At 45.8% G+C, this 20,000-nt stretch overlaps 1 protein-coding gene across 1 annotated transcript in view; it reads left to right on the top strand.

Moving 5' to 3' along the window:
- Positions 1-20,000, top strand: part of LOC143294658 (uncharacterized) — a 149,613-nt gene that overhangs the window by 66,209 nt on the left and 63,404 nt on the right. Inside the window, exons 3-4 of the mRNA XM_076606036.1 lie at positions 14,810-14,982; positions 18,080-18,293. Coding sequence (XP_076462151.1) covers positions 14,810-14,982; positions 18,080-18,293 — 387 coding nt within the window. The remainder of the gene's footprint in view (positions 1-14,809; positions 14,983-18,079; positions 18,294-20,000) is intronic.

Below are 20,000 nucleotides of genomic sequence, written 5' to 3'. Positions count from 1 at the left end.
CCCCGACAGCACAAGGAACTGGACAAACAGTGAAGAAGGAGGGGGAGGGAAGGGGACATCATCCAAGTCTCCATCCATCCATCACCTGCCCTCCCCCTTCTCCCCCCTCTCCCCTCCCCCTCCCCTCCGACCACTTTTACCAGTACATTTGTCTCCCCCCCACCAGCCCCACCATTCCACTCTCTCCCCACCCCACCCCACCCAACCCCACACACATTTTTTCTTTTGCATCTGGACCCTGCTCCCCCCCCTCTCCCTTCCGCCACCACCACCCTCCTCTCTCTCAGCTCACCACCACAACGCCCCCCATCTCCTTCCCCAGTCCTCCACCACCATCACCACCACCCTCCTCTCTCTCAGCTCACCACCACAACGCCCCCCATCTCCTTCGCCAGTCTCCCACCACCATCACCACTTCCTTAATCTGTCGATCGATTTTAGTCTTCATGACGGAGACAGACAAAGAGAGAGAGGGAGAGAGGTGGGAATCGGGTGTGGGGGGGGGGGGGGTGAATTGCATTGATAACTTTTATCAGAGCTTGTCACGATCCCACCCCCACCACCATCCCGCTCTCCTGCCCATCTACCCCCCACCCCGCACCCTCCCCCCCCCCCCGCCCTGCCACTCCCATGCTCACCCCATTAACTCTACCACCCACCCACCCACCACCACCGCTCCACTGCTGACGCAAACCCAGACTGTCCCCTTGGTCAGTACGTCTGTCGAGTGGAGGTCTCCGTCATGGGATCAAGGCTGAAAGGGGGAACCAGCTAGAACCAGCTGGAAGGGGGGGGGGGGGGGGGGCAGCTGGAAGGGGGGGGGGGGGGGGCAGCTGGAAGGCGGAACCAGCTGGAAGGGGGGGGGGGAACCAGCTGGAAGGGGGGGGGGGGGGCAGCTGGAAGGGGGTGGGGGTGGGGGCAGCTGGAAGGCGGAACCAGCTGGAAGGGGGGGGGAACCAGCTGGAAGGGGGGGGGGGGCAGCTGGAAGGCGGAACCAGCTGGAAGGGGGGGGGGGGAACCAGCTGGAAGGGGGGGGGGGCAGCTGGAAGGCGGAACCAGCTGGAAGGGGGGGGGGGGAACCAGCTGGAAGGGGAGAGGGAACCAGCTGGAAGGGGGGGGGGGCAGCTGGAAGGCGGAACCAGCTGGAAGGGGGGGGGGGAACCAGCTGGAAGGGGGGGGGGCAGCTGGAAGGCGGAACCAGCTGGAAGGGGGGGGGGGAACCAGCTGGAAGGGGGGGGGGAACCAGCTGGAAGGGGGAGGGAACCAGCTGGAAGGGGGGGGGGGGCAGCTGGAAGGGGGGGGGGGGCAGCTGGAAGGGGGAACCAGCTGGAAGGGGGAACCAGCTGGAAGGGGGGGGGGGAACCAGCTGGAAGGGGGAGGGAACCAGCTGAACAGGACAACAAGATGTTATAATTTATAAAGTTCTGTCATGATACATGTACATACTAACGGTGTGACGGGTGTCATCACAGCTAGAAGTTTAAACGTGATTGTCGTGACAGTCGTTCCCTGTACACCGACAGGCAGGACTTGGTCCCTACCTCGCTGTCTGTCCTTGATTGAAATGTGGGCGTGAAGCGTGGACTGACGACCTCTTTGAACAACGCATCAGTCGCACAACCAAGACCCAAAAGCCTTGTGTTGAAGAATCTGGCATTGAGGGCTTTTTCCCTCAAGGCCTGACGAAGCCCGTTGGGTAACGCTGCTGGTCAGGCATCTGCTTAGCAGATGTGGTGTACCGTATATGGATTTGTCCGAACGCAGTGACGTCTCCTTGAAAGACTGAACTGAACTGTACTGAACTGAGGTGATCTGAACTAACTTGCACTGATTTGTATATTTACAAACACACATGATCAAACACCATGCCCATCCCATTTCACACACACACACACACACACACACACACACACACACACACACACACATATCCCCTTATACAACACAAACTTATTTCCAGTAAGAGCGTACATCAAACATTGCACAAGTTATGAATAAGGTGATTGCCTGGTAGCTATAGATTAGTATTACTGATCATCTTCCACGGCGTTAATAAGATGGTTCTTCAGATTAAAAAAAATAAAAACACGTTTATATTCTGTATACCTTTTTTTAAGTGAGTGGAAGATTATTCCACAAATTTACTCTCTGTCAGAGCACAGGAAACTGGATTTGTTAAGGTTATTTCTTGGTCCAGGTATACACAACATACGGTGTGTCTATAATAATGATCATTACTTTTAAAGTGTCTGCAGTCATTCGGGCGGATAGTGCCCGCTCCCTCTCAGGACATGTCTTTCTCTCTTTCTCCCTTTCTTTTTCCTTCCTTCTTTCTCCCTTTCTTTTTCCTTCTTTCTTTCTTTCGTTCTTTCTTTTTCTTTCCTTTCTTTTCAGACTGATGGTGAGTTAGGTTCGGAGTCCCGCTAGGCCTCGTGTGGAAATAGGTCACGTCCATCACAGCAACTTCACAACAGTACGTCCAGTTAAGGACCATGCAAAAAGCGCTGATTCGTTGTGAAATGCAAACAGCTCACGTGGGCACGTTCAGGTCAGACAGACACGGTGGTTTTGACATAACATGAACACACACACACACACACACACACAACTGCAACTCAACAACTTGACCGAACCTGGCGCAAAGTTATATTGTCTCCCGAGACAGACGGACGCCAACATCAGTGTATCTCTCTCTCTCTCTCTCTCTCTGTGTGTGTGTGTGTGTGTGTGTGTGTGTGTGTGTCGTGATGATCAAAAATGAAAATGTGTATATCTGGTGCGATGTTGGTTGTTAGCCTCCTCTTCTTCAAAGATAATACTGATGATAAAGATACAACTACTACTACCACTTTCAAAACAACAAAGCTGGTGAGACTACCACAACTACTACTACTACTACTACTACTGCTACCACTACTGATGATGATGATGATTTTGATAATAGTGATGATGAGGATAATAATGATAATAATAATGACAACAACAACAACACTACTACTAATGTATGCTAATCAGTCGTCTCCGATGAAGACCACGAGGATAGGGGACGAGGCAGCTGCTGTCCCGAGGACCTGAGCTGGAATCTGACAATAATAAAGCCTTGCCCAACTTACATCACCACTCACACCACCAACACTGCAGCACTAAGAGCCAGTGCTGATGATAACAATGATCAGAAGAAGAACAAGATGAGGAAGTAGAACCAGAACAAAAACAAGAACAAGACGAATGATTTTTTATGAGTACCGGTTTTTGTGTGTGTGTGTGTGTGTGTGTGTGTGTGTGTGTGTGCGCGTTCAGAATGTATCGAATTAAGCGTGGAAAGTGCAGTGGATGCTTGAGGGAACGGTCTGACACCGTCGTTGTTATGGAAACCATCCCAATTTGGCCGACAAACAACACAATGTCAACAGAGCAAAAACTCCTGAAACATTTCCATGAATTTTGATTCTGTATTGGGTAGAACAAGGAGAGAAAGAAGGGGACAGACAGCCAGACAGAGACAGAGACAGACAGACAGACAGACAGACAAAGGCAAAGACAGAGACACAGAGACGGACACACACACACACACACACACACACACACACACAGAACTCAGAACTCAGAAGGTTTAATGTACATCGGCCTTTGGCCACAATACATATGGCTGGTGGAAAGGGTGGTGGGGGTGATATAGGTAATTAAAACATGCATACATTTGCTTCATGAAAACATCATCTGCAGGCAATAGAATGAACAATTCCATAATATCTGGAAATAACTGGATACCATGCATACCTTTTTCTTCTTCGTCGTTTGCTAACTGATTTACAAATAATGAAAATAAAGTTGGACTAAGTACGCAACCCTGCCTTACTCCAGAACGCACACATGACAATAATGATTCATACATTGCTCTCATAGAGGCAGAAAACCTTCCTCTGTCTCCATTGTTTCTAATACATTCCAAAAGTTTCTCATGCCAAACAGAATCAAAAGCCTTTTGAAATCTACGAAAGCAACATACAGTTTTCTACCTTTTTTTTTTTTTATAACTAATACATTTCTGGACACTGGCATACAGTGTAAAGACATGATCGACAGTAGAGTGTCTCCTACGAAAACCTGTTGACTTTCTGAAATCAAATGATTATTTTCTAGCCATGTATATAGTATTGAATTCAATACAGTTGTATAGCACTTAGATACAACGCTTAATAAAGAGTCCTCTGTAGTTATCTACGTTACCAGGGTCACCTTTTTGTATATTGATATGATGATAACTTTTGACCGTTCATGAGGGTAAACGCCTTGTTCAAAAATAGCATTAAATAGTTTTGTAAGAAATAGGCAAACATTTTTGCCACCAGCTTTTAACATTTCAGCAGATATGTCATCTATCCCACTTGCTTTTCCGTTCTTAAGTTTCGATATAGCTTGATTAACTTATTCTTCTAAGACAGTCTCATTCAAAATATGGTCTGCTTCTTCAGATAAATCAACATCAGTGTCACATTATTACATCCTTCGTTGCTGTTATGAAAAACTTCCTTGAAATGAGTGAACCAGGTATCAAGACTAATATCTCTTTTCATTCCCTCATTTCTACCACATTCCATGCTTCTTAAATCGTTCCAAAACCTCGACGAACTGTTGATTTCTTTTGCAAATGCATCTACTTTTTGCCTTCTATCAGATCGCCTTTTCTCCCCCAATAAATGTTTGTATTTCTTCCTGGCTTTTACCCACTGTATCCTGTCCTCTTCCTTACGAGGTTTTTTTTTTAACAAGTTCAGTTTGCTACGACTTTCCCTTTTTACTTTCTTGCAATCATAATCAACCCATTCTGATTTCTTTCTCCTGTTCGTTACAGGTTTAAGCATACACTGACTGGAATCTTTTAAACACTTAACAAATATATTCAGAGCACTGTCTCGTCAAAACATTGTTCAGCAAGTCCATTCAAGATAATGCATTCAAACATATTACACAACTCAATTAGCTGTTCACCAAATAAATTCATTTGACTATCTTATGAATGCCTTGGAAATAAGGTACAGTCTGGAGAACGTATTTATTCAAAGTCAGTACTGTCTTCACTGAAAGAGTAGTTTTGAGATTCAGTTCTGGCATTTAGGTCTCCAGTTAACAAAATATGAAAATTATCTTGTGTTTCATGTAGGTCTATAATACATTGTCCTGTCAATTCTATGCCAAAAGCGCCCTCCTGGGATTTCCAAAATGAGGAATCATTTGGTGGAATATTGGAGTAGACTAACATTATATCTTTATCTGTAGAAAGCAATTCTTTGTGCACTTTTACCACCACAGTGTTAGCAATGTCAGTCTTAATTCTTTCTACGAAAGCAGCAAATGATTTTCCGATCATTTCAATGACCCCGCCAGAATGTCTCCCTTGAAAATTAAGAAGTCTTTAAAGACCGACGATTCAAAGTCTGATGCAATGAATGTTTCGCTGAGGCATAGAAAATCATGAGAGATAAGAAAATAAACAAAATAATTGTTCTCCAAGTTGTAGGAGTCCATTAACGTTATAATTTTAAAATTTGATCTTAGCTCTGTCTACGGGTTTTGTTGTTGTTTTTTCATACAGGATCTGTTTGAAACTTTGGTACTTCTACTCGAGTTCTCTGCTTCCTTACATACTGATTACCTGGTATTGTGGCCTGGCTTCTACCCGAGTTCTCTGCTTCCTTACATACTGATCACCTGGTATTGTGGCCTGGCTTCTACCCGAGTTCTCTGCTTCCTTACATACTGATTACCTGGTATTGTGGCCTGGCTTCTACCCGAGTTCCCTGCTTCCTTACATACTGATTACCTGGTATTGTGGCCTGGCTTCTACCCGAGTTCCCTGCTTCCTTACATACTGATTACCTGGTATTGTGGCCTGGCTTCTACCCGAGTTCCCTGCTTCCTTACATACTGATCACCTGGTATTGTGGCCTGGCTTCTACCCGAGTTCTCTGCTTCCTTACATACTGATCACCTGGTATTGTGGCCTGGCTTCTACCCGAGTTCTCTGCTTCCTTACATACTGATCACCTGGTGTTGTGGCCTGGCTTCTACCCGAGTTCCCTGCTTCCTTACATACTGATCACCTGGTATTGTGGCCTGGCTTCTACCCGAGTTCTCTGCTTCCTTACATACTGATTACCTGGTGTTGTGGCCTGGCTTCTACCCGAGTTCCCTGCTTCCTTACATACTGATCACCTGGTATTGTGGCCTGGCTTCTACCCGAGTTCCCTGCTTCCTTACATACTGATCACCTGGTATTGTGGCCTGGCTTCTACCCGAGTTCCCTGCTTCCTTACATACTGATCACCTGGTATTGTGGCCTGGCTTCTACCCGAGTTCCCTGCTTCCTTACATACTGATCACCTGGTATTGTGGCCTGGCTTCTACCCGAGTTCCCTGCTTCCTTACATACTGATCACCTGGTATTGTGGCCTGGCTTCTACCCGAGTTCCCTGCTTCCTTACATACTGATTACCTGGTATTGTGGCCTGGCCATGTCCTGTCTGCTGGTGCCTGAAGCACACCCTGAACTGGTCTTAGACATGACACGGGACGTCCTGTCTTTGGGTTTGGGCTGACTATGTCACTGCACTTTTTTTTTTTTTTAAAAGAGCCCATAATGTTGCTTTGGCAACTGGACCTTTGAGGAGACTTGCTGTGTGTCTGGCTGCCCACTGTTGTACTGGACCTTTGAGGAGACTTGTACTGGACCTTTGAGGAGACTTGTACTGGACCTTTGAGGAGACTTGTACTGGACCTTTGAGGAGACTTGCTGTGTGTCTGGCTGCCCACTGTTGTACTGGACCTTTGAGGAGACTTGCTGTGTGTCTGGCTGTCCACTGTTGTACTGGACCTTTGAGGAGACTTGCTGTGTGTCTGGTGTCCACTGTTGTAGTGGACCTTTGAGGAGACTTGCTGTGTGTCAGGCTGCCCACTGTTGTACTGGAGGCAGCACGCCTGGGACGCTGATCTCGGGCTGAAGACTGGGTCTGCGTGTTGTTGATCGTTTGCCTGCCAGTCATGTCAGCTGCTTGTTTACAGTCCTGATCGCTTGTCCGTGTGCCAGCAGTCATGTTTTGTCTTGGTATGTCCTCTACTCCTGTGTCATGTGTGTCATCCTGTCTGACACAGTTCATGTCCTTGTCATGTTGGATGCTTTGTGAAGTATCATCAGCTTGATCTGTCTCTCGATGTTCCTCACTGGTCGTCGTCATTTCAACTGGGATGCTTACTGGCGCCATATCAAGTTCTAAGTTGTGGTCACCGTTGGACATAATGTTGCTGTCAGTGATAACACTCGTCGCTGTGTCTGAAAAAAACATTCTGACAAATACAATTTTCACCTTGGACAATAAAATCACTATCATTTTGACTCGTCCGTCTCGGAGATTTGTCTCTGCCACTGGCATCAGTGTCTGGTGAATTTTTTTCCGCATGAGTGACCACAGTCTGATTCATTGGCCTCCTTTGGTTGCTGTCACACCTGGGGCTTACCTCGGTCATCTTGGAGGTGACAGAACTGGAGGTGTTGGATCCACCAGCGTTACCTTTCACCATAACTTGTCTCTGGTGTACCGACATGGTGTCTTTTGATGCTCTGTGCTGTGCCACATCACGTGTCTCTGGTGTACTGACATGGTGTCTTTTGATGCTCTGTGCTGTGCCACATCACGTGTCTCTGGTGTACCGACATGGTGTCTTTTGATGCTCTGTGCTGTGCCACATCACGTGTCTCTGGTGTACTGACATGGTCTTTTGATGCTCTGTGCTGTGCCACATCACGTGTCTCTGGTGTACTGACATGGTGTCTTTTGATGCTCTGTGCTGTGCCACATCACGTGTCTCTGGTGTACTGACATGTTGTCTTTTGATGCTCTGTGCTGTGCCACATCACGTGTCTCTGGTGTACTGACATGGTGTCTTTTGATGCTCCGTGCTGTGCCACATCACGTGTCTCTGGTGTACTGACATGGTGTCTTTTGATGCTCTGTGCTGTGCCACATCACGTGTCTCTGGTGTACCGACATGGTGTCTTTTGATGCTCTGTGCTGTGCCACATCACGTGTCTCTGGTGTACTGACATGGTGTCTTTTGATGCTCTGTGCTGTGCCACATCACGTGTCTCTGGTGTACTGACATGGTGTCTTTTGATGCTCTGTGCTGTGCCACATCACTGTAGCTGTGCAGGCCTGGCACCAGTGGTATGGACGTCCTCTGGTCTGGTTCCTGAACATGGGATCTTCTTCTGCCTCTTGGGCTGGCACTTCACCTGCTGCGGAAGTGGGATCTGTCAGGGAAGTCTCTTTCAGCATCACTGATCTCATGATGTCTCTTTGAGCGTCACTGATCTCATGATGTCTCTTTCAGCGTCACTGATCTCATGATGTCTCTTTGAGCGTCACTGATCTCATGATGTCTCTTTGAGCGTCACTGATCTCATGATGTCTCTTTGAGCGTCACTGATCTCACGATGTCTCTTTGAGCGTCACTGATCTGACGATGTCTTTTCTCTGGCTGGTTCTTCTCGTCTTGTGGAACAGACCCCGCTTTGCGTGTTTGATCTGTGGGCATGACGTTGCTTCTTCCTGCTGTCTGTCTGTTGGAGCGCTGTCCTTCTCTGCTCCTGTCGTGTCCGTGTCGTGGGTTTTGCTGCAACTGTGGCCAGTCTTCCTCACTTCTTCTGGGAGGTGTACAGCAGCGCCATGCGTCGCTGTCATGAGAGAGAGAGAGAGAGAGAGAGAGAGAGAGAGACGACAAGACAAGACAAGACAAGACGAGTTGACATTCTTTCTTTCCGAGGACACTAGATAAAAGACTGGCGTGCTATTTTCCATCCAGTCCCCTCGAATACTAAAGGCATAAGCAATATGGAAATAGAATATATATGGAAAACAGAAGATAGAATACACAGACATACAGCAGATAGTGTTGCAGAGTTGGGAAGGAAGAAAAAAGAAGAGGGAAGAGTGAAAGGGTGGGGGGGTGGGGGTGGGGGGGGGGTCAGGGACAGAAAGAAGAGAGGTGGAAGGGGCATGGATAAAAGAAAAATTAATCAGTTATCAACACACACACACACACACACACACACACACACACACACACACACACACATATATATATATATATATATATACAGATATAGATATATATATATATATAGAGAGAGAGAGAGAGAGAGAGAGAGAGAGAGAGAGAGGCAATGACAATTTCAGTGTCACCAGCAGTGACCTTGTCATTACACATGAAGTGCATGGATGGTCTTTCCCCATGTATGAAAAGACAACATTCAAACTAAAACAAACTAAAAATAGAAAATAAAAAAAATACAAAACTCAAAACACAGAACAGCGAAATCTCTTTTTTTAATTTCAAAAAAGAAGAAGTAAACAACGCTATCTAGCACAGCGACCAGCAGGCATTCCAGGAACAAAGAATCAATAAACATTTAACGTCCACTTTAATCCTGCTCCTCTTTTTGTGTGTGTTGTTTGCCTGGGGGATAAACTGGCGACAGACAAGAGTCTCTCTCTCTCTCTCTCTCTCTCTCTCTCTCTCTCTCTGTGTGTGTGTGTGTGTGTGTGTGTGTGTGTGTGTGTGTGTGTGTGTGTGTGTGTGTTTCTTTCTCTCTCTCTCTCTCTCTCTCTGTCTCTCTCTCGTTCGTTCGTTCGTTCTATCTCTGTGTTAAGAGCAAACTTTTATTTCAGATTTCAGATCCAACTGCTTGATATGATTATACAAAACTGGTTTTCAGACTAATTGTTATAAGGAATAAATAGCATTTTAGAAGGCATACACAATTTAGATTAGGAACTTTAAGTGACAACAATAACCAAAAAGAAAAAAAATAAAAAGGTTTATGCTAAGTACGTCTACAGATTCTCCATGCCCTTTGTGTAACTCTGCAGTTAATGATGAAACTCTTTTTTATGTTTGATTGTATATCGTTCGATATCTGAGAAATAAATATGTTTTTTTGAAAAAAGGTACTGTAAAAATAAAACATTTCTTTACATATCAACACCAGAATATCAAGAGGTGGTTAACTTGATGGTAAATAATATTCAGAAGCTTTGAAGATTAGGCAGAGAAAGGCTACTCACAGTTACAAACTGCGTGGTCAGATAGGTATGTAATTTTCCTCTGTAACTACCTGATGGAGAGAGATGATCCATGAACGGAATTGTTATAATGTGTCGGCTGGGCTGTTGGTTGTTACCTTTTTTTTTCTTCGAGGAAAGAATTTTTCTTTTTCCTTCGCTTCAATATTTGCTTTCACCATGAACATCCCTTTCTTCGTAACGTTTTATCATGCAACAAAAGTAATGTTGAAGCATTCACCAATGTCAGGACCACATGGCCAATGAGTGTCAAAGTGTCAACCCTCTCTCTCTCTCTCTCTGTCTCTCTCTCTCTCTCTGTCCGTCCGTCTCTGTCTCTGTCCCCGCCCCCTTCTCTCTCCCTCCCTCTCTCTTTCCCCCCTCCCTCTCCCCTTCCCACTCTCTCACGATCCTGAAAGAGATGAAGGAAGGAAGGCCAGATGATCGATGAATCTTTATTTACCGCCGGTGGTGGTGGTGGTGGTGGTGTGGTGTGTGATAGTGGTGGTGGTGGTGGTGTGGTGTGTGATGACAGCTGTCGTGTTGAGCGGCGCACAGCAAGGTGACCAATCAGCAGACGGCGTGAACATACCTCAGTGTTTGTTCGTGATTCACCACGTCTAGACTTAACCCTTCCTGCTTGCGTGCGTGCGTGTCTGTGTGTGGGATGGGGGTGGGGGTGTGGGGGGGAGGGTTGTGTGTGTGTGTGCATATATGTACGCATGTATACATGTGTAAGTATATATTTGTCCGCAATTACGTGCGTGTGTTTATTTCTGCATATATACATTTGCGTGCTTGTTTGCACGTGTGTGTTGTGGCTGGTTGTGGGAGTAGGGGTGGACATGTGTGTTGTGGGTGGTTGTGGGAGTAGGGGTGGACATGTGTGTTGTGGGTGGTTGTGGGAGTAGGGGTGGACATGTGTGTTGTGGATGGTTGTGGGAGTAGGGGTGGACATGTGTGTTGTGGATGGTTGTGGGAGTAGGGGTGGACATGTGTGTTGTGGATGGTTGTGGGAGTAGGGGTGGACATGTGTGTTGTGGATGGTTGTGGGAGTAGGGGTGGACATGTGTGTTGTGGATGGTTGTGGGAGTAGGGGCGGACATGTGTGTTGTGGGTGGTTGTGGTAGTAGGGGCGGACATGTGTGTTGTGGGTGGTTGTGGGAGTAGGGGTGGACATGTGTGTTGTGGGTGGTTGTGGTAGTAGGGGCGGACATGTGTGTTGTGGGTGGTTGTGGGAGTAGGGGCGGACATGTGTGGCGCAGTTGACTGTGATCTTATAAAATCCAATCCAGCACGAAACAATAGTTATAGGTGTCGATGATTATAAAGATCACAGTGATGATGGTCATTTACTACCCTCTAAAACAGCAGCAAGACGGTGTGCATGGTACCTATCAGTTTGATGTAAGATCAATCAATCCGATTACAGTGTAACACGTGCACTGTGTGTGTGTGGGGTGGGGGGCGTACCCCTCTCCCTTTGCCCCTCCCCAACAACCAACACAACAACAACGACCACAATAACCAGAACAACAACCGCAAAAAGAACAACCACAACCACAACAACCACCACCACCACCACCAACAACAACAACAGCAAAACCACCATTACCACCACCACCACCACGACCACCACCAACAACAAAACGTCCCGGTCATCCCGCTCTCGCCCTTTCTCCCACTGAGTGGAGAACTCAAACAGCGTCAAGTCACTGGGTGAGACGACAAACCCAGGTCCCGTGTGCAGCACGCACTTGGCTCACTGAGAACGAACCCGAGACAACGAAAGTGTTGTCCTCTGGCAAAGTTCTCTGGAACAAAAATCACTCTGGTTGGTACACACTTTTTATATACATGCATGTGTGGAAGAAATCCACTCTGGTAGGTACACAAAACGATTCATAATGCATGTCTTGAAATCCATTCCTATAGGTACACAAAATGATTCATAATGCATGCCTTGAAATCCACTCCTATTGGTACACAAAATGATTCATAATGCATGCCTTGAAATCCACTCCTATAGGTACACAAAATGATTCATAATGCATGCCTTGAAATCCACTCCTATAGGTACACAAAATGATTCATAATGCATGCCTTGAAATCCACTCCTATTGGTACACAAAATGATTTATAATGCATGTCTTGAAATCCACTCCTATAGGTACACAAAATGATTTATAATGCATGTCTTGAAATCCACTCCTATAGGTACACAAAATGATTCATAATGCATGCCTTGAAATCCACTCCTATAGGTACACCAAATGATTCATAATGCATGCCTTGAAATCCACTCCTATAGGTACACAAAATGATTCATAATGCATGCCTTGAAATCCACTCCTATTGGTACACAAAATGATTCATAATGCATGCCTTGAAATCCACTCCTATTGGTACACAAAATGATTCATAATGCATGCCTTGAAATCCACTCCTATTGGTACACCAAATGATTCATAATGCATGCCTTGAAATCCACTCCTATAGGTACACCAAATGATTCATAATGCATGCCTTGAAATCCATTCCTATAGGTACACACAATGATTCATAATGCATGCCTTGAAATCCACTCCAATTGGTACACAAAACGATTCATAATGCATGCCTTGAAATCCACTCCTATTGGTACACAAAACGATTCATAATGCATGTCTTGAAATCCACTCCTATTGGTACACAAAACGATTCATAATGCATGTCTTGAAATCCACTCCTATTGGTACACAAAACGATTCATAATGCATGTCTTGAAATCCACTCCTATAGGTACACAAAACGATTCATAATGCATGCCTTGAAATCCACTCCAATTGGTACACAAAACGATTCATAATGCATGTCTTGAAATCCACTCCTATTGGTACACAAAACGATTCATAATGCATGTCTTGAAATCCACTCCTATTGGTACACAAAACGATTCATAATGCATGTCTTGAAATCCACTCCTATTGGTACACAAAACGATTCATAATGCATGTCTTGAAATCCACTCCTATAGGTACACAAAACGATTCATAATGCATGCCTTGAAATCCACTCCTATTGGTACACAAAATGATTCATAATGCATGTCTTGAAATCCACTCCTATAGGTACACAAAACGATTCATAATGCATGCCTTGAAATCCACTCCTATTGGTACACAAAATGATTCATAATGCATGTCTTGAAATCCACTCCTATAGGTACACAAAATGATTCATAATGCATGTCTTGAAATCCACTCCTATAGGTACACAAAATGATTCATAATGCATGTCTTGAAATCCACTCCTATAGGTACACAAAACGATTCATAATGCATGTCTTGAAATCCACTCCTATAGGTACACAAAATGATTCATAATGCATGTCTTGAAATCCACTCCTATAGGTACACAAAACGATTCATAATGCATGTCTTGAAATCCATTCCTATAGGTACACACAGTGATTCATAATGCATGTCTTGAAATCCACTCCTATAGGTACACAAAATGATTCATAATGCATGCCTTGAAATCCACTCCTATAGGTACACAAAATGATTCATAATGCATGCCTTGAAATCCACTCCTATAGGTACACAAAACGATTCATAATGCATGTCTTGAAATCCACTCCTATAGGTACACAAAACGATTCATAATGCATGCCTTGAAATCCACTCCTATTGGTACACAAAATGATTCATAATGCATGCCTTGAAATCCACTCCTATAGGTACACAAAATGATTCATAATGCATGCCTTGAAATCCACTCCTATAGGTACACAAAATGATTCATAATGCATGCCTTGAAATCCACTCCTATTGGTACACAAAATAATTCATAATGCATGCCTTGAAATCCATTCCTATAGGTACACAAAATGATTCATAATGCATGTCTTGAAATCCACTCCTATTGGTACACAAAATGATTCATAATGCATGTCTTGAAATCCACTCCTATAGGTACACAAAATGATTCATAATGCATGCCTTGAAATCCACTCCTATTGGTACACACAGTGATTCACAATGCATGCCTTGAAATCCACTCCTATTGGTACACAAAATGATTCATAATGCATGTCTTGAAATCCACTCCTATAGGTACACAAAATGATTCATAATGCATGTCTTGAAATCCACTCCTATAGGTACACAAAATGATTCATAATGCATGCCTTGAAATCCACTCCTATTGGTACACACAGTGATTCACAATGCATGCCTTGAAATCCACTCCTATTGGTACACAAAATGATTCATAATGCATGCCTTGAAATCCACTCCTATAGGTACACAAAATGATTCATAATGCATGTCTTGAAATCCACTCCTATAGGTACACAAAATGATTCATAATGCATGTCTTGAAATCCACTCCTATAGGTACACACAATGATTCATAATGCATGTCTTGAAATCCACTCCTATAGGTACACAAAATGATTCATAATGCATGTCTTGAAATCCACTCCTATAGGTACACACAGTGATTCATAATGCATGTCTTGAAATCCACTCCTATAGGTACACACAGTGATTCACAATCCATGCACTCAAGGTCTGACTAGCGCGCTGGGCTGTGCACGCAGGTCAGGAATGTGCTCAACAGGCAGATTACATGTGTATCGTGTATGGATTTCGCCGAACGCATTGACGCCTCCTTGAGAAAGTGAAACAAGCCCTTCCTTGGTGCAGGTGCTGAAGGGAGGAGGAGGAGGAGCGGCAGGCGGCAAGAGGTCACACAGCCCCCCTCCCCTCAACCCCCCCTCCCCGGACCTCTCCCACCTGACGGCCGACGAGCTGAGCATCCTGTCCGACGTGCTCAAACGACAGGAGCACTTTGAGCAGCAGGAGCAAGAACGTGTCAGGTTGGTGGTGGTGTGTGTGTGTGTGTAGGGGGTGGTGGTGGTGGTGGTGTGTGTAGGATGGTGGTGGTGGTGGTGTGTGTAGGGTGGTGGTGGTGGTGGTAATAGAAGGGTGTGTGTAGGGTGGTGATGGTGGTGGTGGTGTGTGTAAGGGGGGGTGAGTTGGGGGTGGTGGTGGTAATAGAAGGGTGTGTGTAGGGTGGTGATGGTGGTGGTGGTGTGTGTAAGGGGGGTAAGGGGGTGGTGAGTTGGGGGTGGTGGTGGGTAATAGAAGGGTGTGTGTAGGGTGGTGATGGTGGTGGTGGTGTGTGTAAGGGGGGTAAGGGGGTGGTGAGTTGGGGGTGGTGGTGGTAATAGAAGGGTGTGTGTGTGGTGGTGGTGGTGGTGGTGTGTGTAGGGGGGGAGGAGTTGGGTGGTGGTGGTATGAGAAGGGTGTGCGTAGGGTGGTGGTGGCGTGTGTAAGGGGTGGGGGTGGGTGAGTTGGGATGTGGTTGTCACAACTCATGACAGTCTCGTGTGGAGTGTTTTGTGCATTACCTTCCCCATTTACCCTCTCCCATTCGAGCATTCGTTCAGTGTGTGTTAGCTCCCGGTTGTGCGTTTTTTACGTGCAATCGGGGAGTCTCGTTTGTGTGTTTGTGTCACTGCTGAGCAGAGTTTAAAGTCTCTCTGTTCTGTCACTGACACTTCTCTAGGCTTTGCGCCCGCGGCCTTCTTGGAGGAAGGTCGTGCTTGTTTGGGGTTGGGGCTTTTTGCCCAGTTGGCACCCTCAAGTGAGGATTGTTTTCCCCCGGGTGGCCATGTATCTTTGTTCTGTGTGCTCCAGCTCAGAGGGAGTGCCCTGCTGGGCGTGTCTCGTCTTTGTTTTGTTTTTTTATTTCCAGCATCAGGGTAGTGGTACCCGGTTGGCAGTTTTCAGCATCCCACTTCCTGCACCATCTCTCCTTCAGCCTGTGTTGGCCAGGCAGCGTTGTTGCTCCTTCTGCTGCTGACTGCTGTCTTTCTGCTGCCCTCTTCTCATCACTGTCATCGTTTGTTCACTAGTTTCATCGGCTTCATCTATTTTCATCTGTCTTCAGTTTTGCCGTTCAAGTCATCGTCTTTTCTTGTGTTGTGCAGTGCTTCGGTTTATGTATTCACCAAACGTTTTAAGTTCACTGGTAGCATTCTACGGATTGTTTGCCGCTGGACGGCTGTGTCTTAAAGTTCTGGGTCTTGTGGGTTTTGTGTGTGTGTGTGTGTGTGTGTGTGTGTGTGTGTGATTATTTATGCATTCTGTTATTTAAGTGTTGTTGCAGCCGGGATTGTGGTTATTGTTTGTTGGCAAGCTCTGTGTGTGATTAAATAATGTATGTGAACCCTGAATTGTTTTAGTCTGTGTTTGTGTTGTCTGGGTGTTAGTGCTGGGCTGGGTGGGGGTTTCTAGTCCGCTCTCTTATAGAGCGTGACAGTGGTGGTGGTAATAGAAGGGTGTGTGTAGGGTGGTGATTGTGGTGGTGGTGTGTGTAGAGTGGGGGGTTAGGTGATGGTGGTGGTAATAGAAGGGTGTGTGTAGGTTGATGGTGGTAGTAGTGGTGATGTGTAGGGTGGTGGTAGTGGTATGTGTAGGGGTGTGGGGGGGAGTTGGATGGTGGTGGTGGTAATAGAAGGGTGTGTGTGGGGTGGTGGTGTGTGTGTCTGTGTCTGCGTCTGTGTGCACGTTGAGGGGGATGCATGCGTACATGTGTGAGCATGCAGATACAGGATGTATGCGTGTGTGTGTGTGTGTGTGTGTGTGTGTGTGTGTGTGTGTGTGTTCATGAAAGTGGGTTGTGTGTGTTTGTCGAGAATGGTGGAGATCCAGTTTTGTAAAGTTTAAATAAACCGCCATAATGTCAGTCATCATTCTTTTGTCGATGACACTCAACTCCAGAAGAATGATACCCCTGAAAAATTGTCGTCGCTCTTGCAAGAAACATCCAACTGCTTCCTGGACATACAAAACTGGATGACTCTAAATAAGCAACAATTGAACGCGGACAAAACGGAAGCCATGATCATAGCAACTAAACAAAAACTCTCTTCCATCATAATTGACACAATCAAACTTAGTTTTTAGCCATGGTGTTGTCCTTGGAAAGGGTTTTTAGCCATGATGTCCTTGGGAAGGGTTTTCATCCATGGTGTTGTCCTTGGGAAGGGTTTTAGCCATGGTGTCCTTCGGAAGGGTTTTTAGCCATGGTGTTGTCCTTGGGAAGGGTTTTCATCCATGGTGTTGTCCTTGGGAAGGGTTTTTAACCATGGCGTTGTCCTTAGGAAGGGTTTTCATCCATGGTGTTGTCCTTAGGAAGGGTTTTAGCCATGGTGTCCTTAGGAAGGGTTTTTAGCCATGGTGTTGTCCTTGGGAAGGGTTTTCATCCATGGTGTTGTCCTTGGGAAGGGTTTTTAACCATGGCGTTGTCCTTAGGAAGGGTTTTCATCCATGGTGTTGTCCTTAGGAAGGGTTTTTAGCCATGATATTGTCTTTGGGAAGTTTTTTAGCCATGGTGTTGTATCGTTGGTAAGGGTTTTTAGCCATGATGTATCTTTGGGAAGGGTTTTTAGCCATGGTGATGTATCTTTTGGAAGGGTTTTTAGCCATGGTGTTGTATCTTTGGGAAGGGTTTTAGCCATGATGTTGTATCTTTGGGAAGGGCGTTTAGCCATAATGTAGTCCTTGGAAAGGGTTTTTAGCCATGGTGTTTTCCTTGGAAAGGGTTTTTAGCCATGATGCTGTATCTTTGGGAAGGGTTTTAGCCATGGTGTTGTCCTTGGGAAGGGTTTTAGCCATGGTGTTGTGTGTTTGGGAAGGGTTTTTAGCCATGGTGTTGTCTTTCGACAATTTTTGTGCATGTATGGAACGATATTTCCATTAGTAGATCTTGTAGATCTTGTAGATCCATTTTCATTGGACTTCGACTCTTATTTTGTACGATATTTTACTCCGTTTTGATGCAGATTGTCACTAAACGTGTCACCATCTTGCTTTTTTCCGTTTTTCGTCCCACAAACCGTGGAAGTGTAACCAGTCGGCCCCTTTAACCTTGTAACTTTTGTGCCTCCCATCCACACACACCCCCAGACGCCTGGAGGCCGAAATGCAGGCGGCGGAACAGGCCGTCAAAAGCTCCCAACCGGAGCGCAGCAGGAAATGGCGGCTGGCCAGCGCCCGGCTGTGTCGCTTGTGCTTCAAGACCCGGATGTCAGAGGGCGCTGGACGCACGTGCAGCGACTGCCGTAAACGTGTCTGTGGGCGGTGCGGGAGCTACATCCGTCTGAAGACGTCATCACAAAAGGTGAGACATTGATGATGATGATGATGATGATTACTGATAATGATTATAATGATGATAATAATAATGGATACTTGTTGAGCGTTTTCCCCCCTGAAAGGGAGCTCAAAGCACTTTACAATAAACATCATCATCATCATCATTACACACGCACGCACGCACGCACGCTCGCACGCACGCACGCACGCTTGATGATGATTCTTCTTCTTCTTCTTCTTCTTCTTATTATTATTATTATTATAGAGAGTGGGGATGTAACTTGGGCAAGACACTCTCCACTATAATCAGATTCTAGCCCAGATAGTCGGGACAGCAGTTACCCTCTGTGCTGTTCTGAAAATCATAGTCGAAAACGACTGACTATCAAACATACATATTATTATAATTATCATGACGATGGTGATTATGTTAATGATGGTGGTGGTGATGATGATGATGATGATGATGATGATATTAATATTTTTTAAGTAAATAAGAATAATGATAATAATGAGGGCTAGAGGTATAATATAGCTCTCCTGTTGATTGCATGATGAAATCCGTCGTAGGACACATGGGAGTATTTCAGTGAGTGCAACAGCGCCCTGACAGGAACATCACCAGTTGGTAAGGAGCTGTGAATATCGTAGTTACCCCTCATACCTGAGGGTTGTACCCCTGACAGGAACATCACCAGTTGGTAAGGAGCTGTGAATATCGTAGTTACCCCTCATACCTGAGGGTTGTTGTACCCCTGACAGGAACATCACCAGTTGGTAAGGAGCTGTGAATGTCGTAGTTACCCCTCATACCTGAGGGTTGTACCCCTGGCAGGAACATCACCAGTTGGTAAGGAGCTGTGAATATCGTAGTTACCCCTCATACCTGAGGGTTGTACCCCTGACAGGAACATCACCAGTTGGTAAGGAGCTGTGAATATCGTAGTTACCCCTCATACCTGAGGGTTGTACCCCTGGCAGGAACATCACCAGTTGGTAAGGAGCTGTGAATATCGTAGTTACCCCTCATACCTGAGGGTTGTTGTACCCCTGACAGGAACATCACCAGTTGGTAAGGAGCTGTGAATATCGTAGTTACCCCTCATACCTGAGGGTTGTACCCCTGACAGGAACATCACCAGTTGGTAAGGAGCTGTGAATATCGTAGTTACCCCTCATACCTGAGGGTTGTACCCCTGACAGGAACATCACCAGTTGGTAAGGAGCTGTGAATATCGTAGTTACCCCTCATACCTGAGGGTTGTACCCCTGACAGGAACATCACCAGTTGGTAAGGAGCTGTGAATATCGTAGTTACCCCTCATACCTGAGGGTTGTACCCCTGACAGGAACATCACCAGTTGGTAAGGAGCTGTGAATATCGTAGTTACCCCTCATACGTGAGGACCATCTCCCTGTCCGCCACCTGGGGACCCGCCGGTTTGGGGATGGTCGCCTGACAGGTGCAACAACCGAGTGGTTAAAGCGTTGGGATTTCAGTCTGGCGGTCCCGGGTTCGAATGCAGGTCACGTCGCCTGGTTGGTAGGGTAAAGTCCAGTTTTAACATCCAGTAATATATCAGTTATTGTACCTATTTTACCGGCAATTTTTGTGCATGCATGAAACGATATTACGATTAGTAGATGTTGTAAACCATTTTATGTCGATTTCGACTTATTTTGTGCGTTATTTTGCTCAGCTTTGATCCGGATTCAGTTACTAAACTAACGT

This window comes from Babylonia areolata, chromosome 20 (assembly GCF_041734735.1).
Source record: "Babylonia areolata isolate BAREFJ2019XMU chromosome 20, ASM4173473v1, whole genome shotgun sequence".
Classification (NCBI taxonomy): Eukaryota; Metazoa; Mollusca; class Gastropoda; order Neogastropoda; family Buccinidae; genus Babylonia; species Babylonia areolata.
Note: the sequence above shows the minus strand (reverse complement) of the source record. Positions and strands in the feature narration are given on the sequence as shown.